Raw genomic sequence first — 14,641 nt, forward strand, 5'->3', positions numbered from 1 at the left:
TTGACAAATGTTTCTAGGCTAGTTCACAATATGGATGGAGCTGGTGTCGAACCATGGGTGCAGTTTGTGAAAGATGAGTTGGAGTGCATGTGAACACCATCTCACTCTATGTCGTGCGCATGTTGCAATGGTGAGAAGTGGTGGACCTAGAAAGTATAATGAGTGAGGGAAAACTACTCGAGTGGGGGCATATTATCTAGAAATTCAAAGAATTTAAGCATATTTCGTGAAACAACACTAGCAAATATTATTGAATTTTTAAATCGTGAGTGGAGGGGCCCCCCACTCAACTAAACATGGGTCCTATCCTAACAGTGAGGGTGGTAAAAGGATGGGGAACTTGACACGGTCAGGTGCACGTGCGGCTTGAGACAGGGCCATGTCTTGCTAGCTAAAAGGGCCACCGGTGGCGACGGTGCATAACTCGCTGAACGGAGACGATTCATGGGCCGTAGTGTAGGACGACATGCCACATACCCTGGGTAGCGCTCTGTGCAGACATCACAAGAGTTCTCGACAAAATGTCCACACTATAGATATATGGAAGGAAATAGAATTTTTGACACATGAGAGACAATTGTTCAATACCCTGCTGGGTCGGCATGGGAAAATTTGGTTCAGTCGAGGTACCAAACTTGTCCATATTTGTCTACTTTTGGCAACTTCTTTGTGCAAAGTGGACTAGCTTTGAAATTCAGCGATGCAAAATCCACAAGTAGGTAAGTTAAGGGATCGGAAATTTAGTTTTCTCCATAAAGGTCAAGCTATCAGGGCAAAGTTGGTAGTAAATTTCAAGAGAGGCTAAAATTTCAAAAAAGAGGAACAAAATACATGGCACAAAGTATAAAATGCTAACCAATTGTTGCCCTTTTCTTTTGTCCTCCCGATATGCCTCTCCTCATCTCATCCCCCACTAGGATATCAGCACACTCAGACAAACCAAGTATCTACATCACACAAATCTTGTGATTATGTTGTTAGGATAAATAACAGTTGTAAGTGCATCTAGTCCCACCCCTAGTTGGTTTTGGAGTATTGATGACACACCTAATTGAGGGACTAATGTGTTTGTGAGAATTGCAGGATAACACAGGTAGAAGTCCCTCATTGATTCGGTTTTCCTACCAGAGATGACCCCTAAAAATGTATGAAGACATTGATGTCAAAGGTGGTATGTGAAGATATTCACATTGAAGACTATGACAAGAGAAGACATCGCATGAAGCCTATGGAGCTCGAAGACTTAGATCTTTCGTAGTTCTTTTTCTTCCTTGTTGAGTCATAGGAACCACCGTACTGTTAAGTGAGGTCCAAGAGAACCAGTCAGAATGACTGAAGTGATGCTTAACCAAAACCTATGTCTTCGAGTGAAGACTATGAGAGCGAATCTTGTCCAGAGTCGGACAAGTCAGCTTTGCTTGTAGCCCAAGTAAAGTTGTCGTGTGTGTTTGAAATCTGACCCTTGGAACACGTGTCAGTTCCTTAGTGACCCAGGGTCATTTCGGACAAATCAGGTCGGGTTGCCTAGTGGCTATAAATAGCTCACCCCCTACAACCATAAACGGTTGGCTGCTCAGAGTTAGAGTACGGCTTTGGTCGTTTGAGAGCAACCCACCTCGAAGCCTTTGAGAGATAATTCCTTGTGAGGATAAAGCCCTAACCACCCAGAGCCAAAGAGTGTTAGGCATCACTTAAGTCTTCCTGTCTGTGTGATCTGAAGACTTATTATACTTGAGGACTGTGAATCCTCCAACCGGTTAGGCGTCGCGTTCTGAGCATCCAAGAGTCATTGTGGATCGCCGGTGAACGAAGTCTGTGAAGGTTTGGGAGTCTACCTTGAAGACTTACCAGAGTGATTGGGCGAGGTCTGTGTGACCTTAGCTCAAGGGGAATATGGTGAGGACTGGATGTCCTGAGCTGCGTGTTCAGGACTGGGTGTCCGGGACTGTGTGTCCTCAGGTTTAAATACCTAGCCGCCCTAACCAGACGTACAGTTGTCACAACAACTGGAACTGGTCTAACAAATCATTGTCTTCAACGAGTGACTGGTTTCATCTTTCCCTTCCCTTTACTTACTATTGGTCCTTGTGAAGTCATTGTATGATTGCAATATCTTTTGTCTTCACTGAGTGACTGCGTATTCTGTTTGGCTTCATAATATCTTCCTACCTGATCCTAACTACCTAGCTGCTATAGGTCATTGTGCTTTCACTTCATTGAATACTTGACTATGGTTTGCCTAGTGTAGTCTACCTTCCGCTGCATGATAATAGGTCTATTTCTATCGTTTGTCTTCGAAACTTCCACGTTTTGAAGACTTTTATAAAAATCGGCTATTCACCCCCCTCTAGTCGATATAACGCTAAAATGGTCAAGTAGGTAAGTTAAGGGATCGGAAATTTAGTTTTCTCCATAAAGGTCAAGCTATCAGGGCAAAGTTGGTAGTAAATTTCAAGAGAGGCTAAAATTTCAACAAAGAGGAACAAAATACATGGCACAAAGTATAAAATGCTAACCAATTGTTGCCCTTTTCTTTTGTCCTCCCGATATGCCTCTTCTCATCTCATCCCCCACTAGGATATCAGCACACTCAGACAAACCAAGTATCTACATCACACAGATCTTGTGATTATGTTGTCAAGATAAATAACAGTAGATTGAAAAGTTACTGGTACCTTGATAATATAGTTCATTGTAAGGTTAGTTCGTTCTCCAAATGTCGTAGCCTGTAGATAACATATCTTAAGTGGTTGGGGAGATAAATGTAATTATTAAAAATTGAGAAAATCGAAGTAACCACCTTAATAAATGAGTCAAGATTTGGTTCCACTTCATTGAGCTCACCCTGCTTTCTTCTTACTGATTGTCCCATCATCTCTACGTTTAACATTCCAAATACAGGAATCGTATTGATTACCATCCATGTAGATGAAAAATAAAGGATACCTTTACCATCTACACGGGAGCTTTTTGAGTTCCACTTTATGCATTTTGTTACAAAATTAATCTCGTTCATAAGCACATAATCTTGATCTATATGTAAGACCTATAATATGAATAGCACACCATGCTTAGGACAATGACTTACCAAATTCGTTAATGGTTCCCAACATATTGGATGAGAAATCAATTGTCTCTCTGACAGTCATCTCAGCATGGTGAAGATCATACTGGCTAATGTAAGCATGCATGTGTTGAGGTGTTGAGCAATTCACTTCTTCTTCATTGTATGTGATCTTTCCTTTGCGCTAGTAAGATATTTTACATCAAGAAAAATGCAATTTCCATTAGACCACGTATGTAGGTGTTTTTGGTGGTATGTACATAACCCAGCCTACCTTTAGGGATGAATCCAACTTTCCTGCCAATGCCTTCAAAAATGTTGTCTTCCCAGAACCGGGCGCTCCGAGAAGAAGTGTCATCCTGGTTATGTTCATACGACAACTTTTCAGGATCTTAGGTCCGTAAATTAATAAGTCATGAACTTTCAGTTGTGGTACTATGCGAAGATGTCATTCCTTGGAACAATTTGTTTGAGGTACAAAATGTATTCTTACTTTTACGCTAGTAAAAAGTATGCATATATACCTTGATGGTCGAATTTTGCCGCTTGCTTCATTTATGATTTTGATTGCTCCTTTCCTTCTAGAATACATATGAAAAAATGACACCAAATCCTACACAAATAACAATGAAAAGATTATTTGAACCGCATGCACGCAGTTTCCTCACATTTGTATAGAACAGTCAATCACAGCGGGCTCGAATGCACACGAAATTAATAACTTCACATATAGGGTATGGAGGTACAATAGAATGCATGGTTGGCAAAACTCTAACAACTTATTTGCTGCAAGAACATCGTTTCACGGAAGCAACATGACACATTTGGAGACCTAATTCCACCTCCATTTCTAACGAGGATAGTCTTTCTCTAGTGGTTTGACCTATGAGCTGCAACCAATGTGAGGTTCTGCCGCCAACATGCATCAGTGTCCCATAAAACAATGAGATGGGTGTTGGGGAGGGTCGCGTCCCAACCATTCATGCAACATTGAAAAATGCGCTCCTGAGTCAAGCAAGTGTGAGGTGTCTTGCCACTTCATCTAGGTGAACAGACGGTCGAGGGGGAAGCATTGTGAGGGGGTCTCTTGATATCACATCTTTATTTTAACGAACAAATGATGTTTTTTTTTCATTTTCCACTATGTGCACCCATTAGAAAATAGAATTAATAACTATATCAAACAAACATGGCATCCAATTTTAGCTACTCGGAAAGCTAACAGGGTATATTTTTAGTCTTATGATTTGTTTGACGCATGTTTTATCCACGTTTGGACCTTGCAACCAAACAACTTCCAATAAAATAAGTCCACGGAAGTGTACGAGGTCACCGCCATTTGTTTTTAATGCTCAGACACTTTGGAGTTAAATCGGGTGCCCTATAGAGTTATGTGCTCCTTCTTCAAGAGGTGGGTTCCTAAGGAGTGAGGTTGCAGTCCTCTAAAAAACATAGATGGATAATGTGCCATGGCTTGGAATGGAAATATTGAATGACAAATAAATTAGGACAACGGGGCCAACTTGGTAGTAGCCTCAACTTTAGGGCGTGATTAATGTTGGTATGAGGTGTGGTTTCAAAATATCCAACCTAGCATAATAGTTGGTTTTAGGGTTGGATAGTTTGACGTAGATGACGACCGTGTGATGCGTGGATCTGGCACACAACTTTTTTTATGAGCCGGTGACAACGAGCAAAATCCTGAAATCACGAACTTGTTGTAGAACATGCTAGCATGTTCCTAATTTGGAAATTCATGTGCTTACTAGGCCCGTCAATGAGGGTGTGTGTGACTTGAGCGGCCACATAGGGTCCCCAAAACCATGGGCCCCCATTAGAGAGATTTTTTACAGTAAAATTGTTATCTGTTCATGGCAGTTGTGGTCTTATTTTCTTGTCACTCGGGAAACGAGAAAATGCTAGATGGGCTGGCTTAAGCCTGGAGGATAGGAAGACCAAACCATGGCAAAGCTTTGAATTTTTGCTTCCAATCCGATAATGGAACCCGCTCACTTATTTTCCATCCAGTTGCGCAAATGAAACATTAAGTAGTAGGCAATGACGCTCGATCAATTTGATTGCGAAGACGAAAACAAGACAACCAACAATACAAACAACAAAGCCTTGCACGGGGAGCTATTTATTGATTTGTTGTGACCGACTTGCAACTTGACGATGAAAATCAAATTCCTCATGTTAATGTTTATGACAGTCTTGGTAATGAAGTTGTAGAGGTTGACAATCATGATGCAGAAATTGATGCAGTGGATGATGGTAACATTATCATTAAGGGGAGATGCTAATATTGCCCATGGAGGTTGTTGGTAGTACTGCCAATGAAGGTGATATTGTTAATTCTGTTGATGAAAGTAGTAGTTCTAATATTTCTGATAACATCCATAATCCTTTTCAACACGATATATTTGACCAAGAACTTGGGATGCAATTGGTACCGAATGATAGATATTTAGGTGCTAAAAGAAACTTGTTTATTGAGCATGGTCCTAGAAATAAATTGTCTAGAAGGTTTTTTACCTACCATACACTAGATTTCTATCTAATGGATAAAAGTGTGACACATGATGGCTTGTACACAAAAAAGATATTGACAAAGTAATTATTTTATGCAAATTATTAAGATAGGGGCTCATGGGAAGGTAGTTTGCAAATTGGAGCTTTAATAAAGGAGTCATCTTGGTAGTAGACTTAAAGAGCATGAAACTAGTAGAAAACATAGTCACAAATATGATTACATGGTGTGAATTGCACCTTAGGTTGCAAAAGAATAAAAAAATAAAGTTGCTAAGCGAAGAAAGGGATAATTGGAGAAAAGTTTTGTTCATGATTCTTTTAAAGGTAAAATTTCTTGCACATCATAATATTGCATTTCATGGGAGTAATAGGACTAATTCTAATGTTAGTTGAATTTGAGCCAGTTTTCAAAGAGCATGTTGACTGCATCACCAATGATAAATTTTGTGACAATTGTCTTGGTCGTTCTATCTAGAGTGAGTTAAATTTGCTCGCTGCTACAATCAGGTCTGAAATAATTGAAAAGGCAAAATAAGCAAAGTACTTATTGGTTATACTTGATTGCATTCCTGATGCAAGCCACCAAGAAAATATGTATTTGATAATTAGGAACATTGACGCATCTTCAGGTTCTTTTTACATTAAACAATCCTTCTTTGGTTTTATGGATGTGAAAGATACTCTTGGATAAGGATTATTTGTTGTCGTAAAAAGGGAAGGCTTGACCCTGATGTGGACAACGTAAGAGGACAAAATATGATAATAGGTTGATTTTGAAAGGAAAACTTCTAGGGGCACAAAAGAAACATATGTAGATAATAAAAGAGTTTAGCTTGTGGTTGTCATAGTATGACTCTATGTGATATGGCAAAGTCTTATTAAAAAGCAACATATTTTTTGGAGTTATCCAACGCATCTATACGACATTTGCTAATTCTAATACAACAAAAAATTTCATAGCTAACATAACACATGATTGACTCTCATGTCATTGCCATCGAACCATTAGGACAGTCCTGTTGATGGTGTTAAGGCTATAAGATCTCAACTACCAGAAGTAAGGGATTCCTTACTACAAGTGGATGAAAGTGATAAAGAACCATCGACAAGTACTGGAGGTCAATCGTTAGCCGAAATAATCTTTGTGGCTTTGAATTTTGAGTGTCAGTAATCACATGGTATGAAATACTATCTGCTGCTAATTTGATCAACAAATAGTTATGATCAAAGGATATGGTTATCAATATTGCACTTGAATTTGCACATGGCCTTATTTCCTTTTTCACTAGGTATAGAGTAACTAGATTTTCAAAAGCATTGGAATACTAAAAAAATCAATGGAGATGGATATTCGTCTAGAATTCTGCACCAAACATAATATCAAAAGAAAAAAGTAGATTTGATGAGGATGTAGATGATGATCTGTGGAGGAGTCATGTAGGGTCAATTCTTGTATACATTCCGTTGATCAAGCTATCATTTCACTCACTAAGGAATTTAAACAATATAAGAGGTACGATAAACATTTGGTTTCTTGCTTACTTCAGATAGATTGTGATCCTTGGACAACAAGTTTGATGCTTGCTTGTGTTAATATTGAAGGTGCACTTACAAGCGGAGAACATACACATATTGATGTACTTTTTGGTGAGGTAATTTTCCATGAGGACCCACTTAATAAATATATGGTTTCTGTTGATATTCTAAATATTTTGAAGAAGTACTCCTTGATCTCTTTTTATTCTAAAATTAACTCCAAATGCAGCGCACGTTAGGCCACGCCACTCTAAAAGGAGCATACATTAGATTATATCGAGGATCGGTCAAGATTGTTAGATCTTCACAATTGGAGCTTACGAATGCTCATGTATTTTGGTTAAAAGATGTCCCTAGGTGAAAGGGTGCCTCTTTGGGGAATACATGCCCCTTGGTCTTTGTGGAAAGACACGTTTCTTTCTGAAAAGATGCCTCTCCGTAAAAATACGCGCTCCTTGGTGGAATGATATCTTTTCATAGAAATACTTATTAGAAAGGAATTAAAATAAGTACATATCTTTTGTGTCAACGCGTTACAAAAACCAGCTTGTATGTTCCTTCCAAAAGATGTGACCATTGAAATTGATTTATTCATGCTAGGCAATTATTGTACCATTATAATTTGTGGTTTGGACACAATATAACTTGAAAAGGATGTCTTTGAGAATATTAGTTATGAAGAAATGATTGAAGATTTAATGTCAATATAAATATTAGAGAAATGTTGCTTTTCGGCAGAACGTGAGGTTAATTTATTGCTTTATTACCATCATTACTACTTTAGCATTACTATTTGATATATTTCATAAATATTGTACCGAATAACGCGCATTTTAAGTTATATAGTTGAGCGGGAGTATACTTTAGTTATGTTAGTTTTTCATTTAAATGAACCTTTTGACATTTAGGGACCTATTTTGATTTTCACCCCAGAGTGTGAAATTTCCGGAGATGTCCCTGGTGCTTACGCCCAACTAGTTGTGTTCATTATTAGTAATAAGCATATATATCTCTACAAGAAACTTCTAGGTGAGTATATTACTCAAAACCACCCCTTTTTTGTGCAGGATTCCTGGAAAACAAGTGTTTCTTCTAATTTTTAAAAAAGAAAAGCCTGAAAGAAAGAGATGGGAGACAGGAGGAAGCAGGGAGAAGAAGAGAACAACTAAGCAGGTGGGGCTTATACATGGTGTACACACTCGCTTCGTACATGGTCTATGCTACAACGAGCAGAGTACGAACCGCTGTTCAAGGCGGTGTGTACGCGATAGAAGCAGGTGGCTACGGAGGTTTTTTTTTCTAACATGGGTGCCAGTATAACCTACAGATTGATCCACTACTTCTTTCGACGTAGGCATAGTGTCGGTCTATATGTCTAGTATTGTTGATTTATCGGTTTTGTGTTATGTCTTTTTGTCAGACTTTCGTATTTGGCTGTGTGTATCTAGTTATGCAGAGGTCGGGTGTTACTCATAATGATCTACATTCGCTCGATGCTACATCTTGAAGTAATAAAATCGCCCTTTATCGAAAAAGCAGGTGGGGCTTATGTCCACCTCAATATAGTGGCCACATACGATGGCATGCCACTCCTAATTTGAAGTTCCAGGGTCGTCGTATTCGTTACTAGAACGCTCTAAACCAAAGTGCTTTTTGGGACCACTCATCCCAAAAGTGGTGTTTAAAAATTTGAAATGGTGGTGGTCACCTAGAAGTGTGCTCCAAATGTAATGGCTTTAAGTATTTACTCAGGCAAAAGCAATCCCCGCCCCACTCATATATTGAATTGTTTTCTCCTGTAACACTACAAATTATGAATTGTTTTAAAAAAGGTCATGTACGAACGTCAAGTACATACATATGCGTGTATTATTTGTTGTGTCTCTAGGGAAAGCAATGCATGAGAAATAACATTAAGTTCAGGTGTTGACGTCGAACTACACAAGTCCGCTTGTGCTGGAGGTGATCCACATCCTCCTCAAGCACGGCTTGGCCCAGGTTGCCACAGCTTCGTGGATCCTCGTTTTTTTTTGAAAAAGAGAATTCTGTCTCGAATTACATTATTTTTTTTATACAAGGCCATCTCATTTTCCGTATCAAACTTTGACTTATAATTTTGGTTAACAAAATATGAATTGAATGTCATCGAAAATATATCATCGGAAAGTTGTTTGAAATGTGCATAACACCTTTTATGGCATGAGCTCATTTTTAGTGGTAAAGTTAATTGTTAGTTAGACATACACATATGAAGTGGCCTTGTGTAAGGAAGTGAATGGAGTAATATATAAAACAATTAAAGAAGCTAAGCAAGGGCTGCTGCCGTGCATTTGAAGTGCTTTGCATGAATCCATTTCTAGCTGACATGTGTTTGATTTTTTATTTGGTTAATTATTGGATTTTTCCTTTTGTGTTTTGCTACTGATTTTTTAACGCAGTACAACGTAGATGTTCACATACACACACCCATATGAACGTGCGCATGCACACTCTACCTCAATTAATACCTCCGAGATACTGAGCCGGCGCAACATGTTGAGATTGACGAAGTCAACGCAGATGTCTTGGTAGTCGATGTTGATGCCCACATACGCACATACACACCTATGAACGCGCGCACACACACCATAACTCTATGAGCACCTCCGAGATACTGAGCCGATACAATATCTTGAGATTGACAAAGTCACCACAGATGTCTTCATAGCACACTTTGATGCCCACGTACACACACATACACTCACCCCTATGAACACACGCATACACACTCTACCTCTATGAGAACCTCCGAGATACCGAGCCGGCACAACATCTTGAGATTGACGAAGTCACTACAGGCGCCTTCGTAGTCGACGGTGACATCTCCTCCTACTGAACAAACATCGCCGAAAAGGTTGAAATAAATCTATGAAAATGCGAGCACTCGTGGCATAGTCTAAGACGTGAACCCTAGTGGGATGGTACCATCAGAAGGAACCTAACCATGTGAGCTACGCTCAGTTCGCGCTACCCGTGTTTTGATGCATGTTCGTTTGGTTGGTTCACAGCTTTGACTCGGTGTCAAAAAGGAATACACTGCTTTACAACTACACCTTTTTAAAAATAGTTATCTTTATGCCAGCTTTATACTTTTAATAAATTATATTTTTTATCTCGGTCCAGATTATCGAATTCTTTCTTAGACATCAACTTCACTATATATGAAGAAAATCCCATTCTCACCTTGGCAATAGTTAGTTTTAGTTGTCAATTTTCTAATTTTATTTCTCGATGTTTCCGCCATGCAAAAGAACTAGGTATGCAAATTTGTATCTTATATAATACTACAAATAACACAATGTAATTTCTCAGACTTCAAATGTATAGATGAATTGTTTTTCAAGTGATCGGTATTCAGATAGCAATTCCAGTTCTTAAGGGTGTACCAACACATTGTTTCGATGCTCCATGCAAGTTTCTCCGGCCCTCCTTCCACATATTGACAACAAGCATTTTCACTTCAAAGATGAATCTTCTTGGATTATCAAGCAAACATACGATCAGTTCAAAAGTTCTTTCTAGCATTGTCCTATAGCTAGTTAGCTAGGCATGCATGTTTGACATTTCCAACTTTTTTTCATATGATATATTTGTCATGTGTATCCATTTGAAAGAATTGAGTATATTGATTATCATCTACCATGGAAAAGACAAAGCTTGCCTGTCCATATGAGCATTGTTGTGGCAATTTTTGTGTGTGTCCTCTTTTCTTACATGAAACAACTATCTTCCAGTACTAGCCTTGATTCATTTGCTACTAAATACCATTGTTAGCAACTAAATCAGCAAGCAGGGAAAAAAGTTCTCTTTATGTGGGTCAAAGCAAAATTCGAATTAACATAAGGTTGGTTCTTTGGCAACATTTTAATATGGCGATCAAGCAAATTTAATCTTTTGCAGAAAGAACTCTTTTCAGTGTTAGATTGCCTTGGATAATGAGCTATTTCAGGTTTGGTGAGTTTAGTTATTAGTTTCTCTTCTTTTATCCCTTAGTGGTTAGAAGCAATCGGTGATATTTTTAGATGACATAAGCTCACTTTATCGTGGCACTATAATTGGAACTAACTCTACCAATAATTTCAGACTTGTGGTTAAGGTAAATTTGATGTTTTGGTTCAATAAGTCATAAACAAAACCATGAATTAATATCTTATTTGCTCAAATATTTAGAGCCATAGAGAACGTTAAATGATAACATGAACACATTATTTTTCCATGGCATAAGATTGTATAAGGATCTGTTGTAAGCCCATGTTCACCGATTATGGTGTCATTTTTGTAAAAAAAATCATAATTACCCATTAGAGTTCCAGAAAATGCCACGAGAAGGGAACCTAAAGTTGACTTTTTGACGCCTTTGCATAGGGTACCTTGAACACTTACAAGCATGCGAGCAGCTTCTCCATGGTCTGCTTCCTACTTGGGAGTAGCTATTTGAAGATTTCAGAGTAAATAAAAAAAGGAATGTACTATCACAACTGGAGAGTCAAATGATCTGTGTTACTAGAAGATCTCACTGTTTTAGCCTGTCAATCTTCTATTTCACATTTTCTTATGATAGCTTAACTGTAAAGAAACTATTGCACTTCACTGGATTTTCTTTTTTAATAAGCAAATTTGTCTCATCTAGCCACTGCAATGTATCCCCATAATATTTTAACCTGATATACTTTTCCACTCATCCGACATGTGTACTATGTTGTTATAGTTTTTGAGCAGCAACAACAATTGTATAAGTCAAGAGCAGTTGCACGGACGCGGTGTGCCGCCGCCCCTTTGCCCGCTAGTTGAAGTCACGTTGTCTGTTAGAAACTGCATAAGGAGAGGCTAGAGAGCTAAAAGTGAAGGATGCATGAACTAGAGGTCTTGGGCTTCCACATGCATGTCGTACCTCAACAGTCAAGACATAGCAGTTCACGAAAGGTAACTAGGCAGTTCACCAAAACTAAGATCTGCTTATATACATCACAGCGATCAACTGACCAGGACTAGGAGTAGGAGCGATGCAAAGCAGCAACTGACTAGGAGCAGGGAAACAGGCTGAGAGGCGTCAGCTTGCCATGATTCTATTTATTCACCCTTACCCGGCCGCCAGCAACGCACCACTTTGAAGATCGTGTCTACAGTTTGAGGAGATGGTAGGAGGGCAATAGGCTGGTCGATCGCCGGCCAAAACGATGCGGACATACCTGTGCGGCGTTGACGGCGCAGTTGAGCAGCGTCGGCAGCTCCCGGCGGCCGATGCGGACGTGTGCCTCCACGGCGAGATCCTCGAACCGCACCTCCACCTTGGGCCCGGCGACTCCCAGACTGCATGCGATGGAAAGCACAACTGTTATTGCAAGTAAAAGACACACAGTTGCTACATATGTGAAGGAAATATAAGCAAATTACTACGAAATTTAATCCAAATAAACAGAATATAAATCATGACAACAGCAGTAGAGATTAAACTAATCATGCGAACTAGCATAGCAGATGAACATATCACATCTAGGGCACATACTAGAAACATGAATTCTACCACGATCTCGAACAGGAAGGATAGAATCACATACGGTGCAGCGGGTGCAGCACCGCCAGCGTTGATGTTGTCGCCCATGTCGTCGAGGATGAGGTTGCCGAGGTCGGGGAAGAAGTCGTCGTTCGCGAAGTCGTCGCTGCCAGCAGTCGCGCGAGTGCGCTCCCCAAAAACCTGATCGCCCCTCTCCCGTACAGGATCACGAGAGGCGGGGTTTCGGAGGCCTGCTGTCCCTTCTCGCGGTGCACGCCGGAAGGAGGGATGGAGAAGACTAGCTTGGCGGCGCAATGATCTGGAACGGTGATGAGAAACCATACGAAGCGGCGGCAAAAATATAGACAACATGCATAGCTCTGTCCTCGGCTCAATCCCGCAACCCGCGTCGCGTCGGGACAAGGCGAGGCGAGGCGAGCGAGGAGGAGGAGCACGCGTGTAGGTCTCCTCTTCTCATGCTCATACAAGTGGTAGAAGAGCTCACCTTATAAAGAGGTGCAACTCTTTCTCAACTTCCAATGTGGGACTAAATTTTAGCCTCACTCCACTCATATGTGTGCACGAATGGGCCAAGAGAATTTCAGAATTTTAGTTGGGCTTTGGGCCAAAGGCCTACTAGCAAAATTCCAACAATCCCCACAAAGTCTCATTGGCACATCTCATCATTTAGTTCCAAACCATTGTTTTATATATCGGTGCTTAGTGGAGACTGTGAAGTTGAACTTCCACTTAGAAATTTATGCTACACTAGATCACAACTTGAATAGTGGACTATGCCTTGAACTACAAGTTTTCTGTGAAACTAGTTTCACACAAATTCTTGACCGATACTGGGCTGCCGCAAGGCTTCCCCGCGGGTGGAGCGTATACGTCATACTCCAGGGACTTTCATAAATTTATTAGAGAACACCCAATTCTCACAGACTGCGACGTTGACAGTCAAATTCATATAGGTGTGTTCCTCAGAAGATGTTCTGCAGGACAACATCTCTGCTTACCCGAATAAGCCACTTGGAACACATTAAGATAATTATCAACCTGCCATGCAGATCAGGAGAGTATTACATCTTTACGGAGTGGGATAATTAATATAGGGATACTCTCCTCCCAGCTGACCAACAGCTTGTCTCCCACTTCTACTTCACAGGATCTCCGATCACATAGAGTGGGTTACCACTATGGAAAACTCATGCGGTGGGTCTCAAACCCATCTCCATCGATGCATTATCTATCACATTACGTGATAGACCCTTTGTGAAGGGACCTGCCAAGTTTTTCGACGTTTGGATATAATCCAACGTAATAACTCCGGAGTTCCTCAATTTTCTGACAGATTTTAGTCTCCTCTTCACATGCCTTGAGGACTTCATATTGTCCTTAGAACTGTTTATCTTGACGATCACAGTTTGATTATCACAGTTCATCAGGATAGGGGGTATTGGTTTTTCAACCATAGGTAAGTCCATCAAGAGTTCACGAAGCCACTCTGCTTCAACAGTGGCAGTGTCTAATGCTGTGAGTTCTGCTTCCATAGTTGACCTCGTTAAGATGGTCTGCTTGCAAGACTTCCAGGAAACAGCGCCACCACCAAGTGTAAAAACATAACCACTTGTGGCCTTAATCTCATCAGCATCAGATATCCAGTTTGAGTCACTATAACCCTCCAGTACCCTTGGATACCCGGTGTAGTGAATCCCATAGCTCGCGGTGCCTTCCAAATAGCGCATAACTCTCTCAAGCACATGCCAATGATCATCTCCCGGTTTTGACACAAACCGACTCAGCTTGCTCACAGCAAAAGAGATGTCAGGCCTCGTGGCACTCGCCAAATACATAAGTGAGCCAATAATCTGAGAATACCTCAGTTGATCTCTAGCAATCCGTCGGTTCTTTCGAAGCAACACACTAGCATCATATGGAGTTGGAGAAGGCGTGCAGTCGCTGTACCCAAAACG

At 40.3% G+C, this 14,641-nt stretch overlaps 1 protein-coding gene across 1 annotated transcript; it reads right to left on the reverse strand.

Annotated features, from left to right (window-relative positions):
* Positions 1–2,511: 2,511 nt before the first annotated feature.
* Positions 2,512–13,238, reverse strand: LOC123084136 (ABC transporter G family member 45-like). The gene is made up of 8 exons (XM_044505899.1): positions 13,171–13,238; positions 12,361–12,481; positions 3,589–3,677; positions 3,339–3,423; positions 3,089–3,248; positions 2,801–2,904; positions 2,676–2,726; positions 2,512–2,607 (listed from the first exon to the last, which is right to left on the reverse strand). The coding sequence occupies exons 1-8, from the start codon at positions 13,236–13,238 to the stop codon at positions 2,512–2,514; spliced, it is 774 nt and encodes a 257-aa protein (XP_044361834.1).
* Between the last annotated feature and the right edge of the window lie 1,403 nt (positions 13,239–14,641).

The sequence above is a fragment of the Triticum aestivum genome, chromosome 4A (genome assembly GCF_018294505.1).
Source record: "Triticum aestivum cultivar Chinese Spring chromosome 4A, IWGSC CS RefSeq v2.1, whole genome shotgun sequence".
Lineage (NCBI taxonomy): Eukaryota > Viridiplantae > Streptophyta > Magnoliopsida > Poales > Poaceae > Triticum > Triticum aestivum.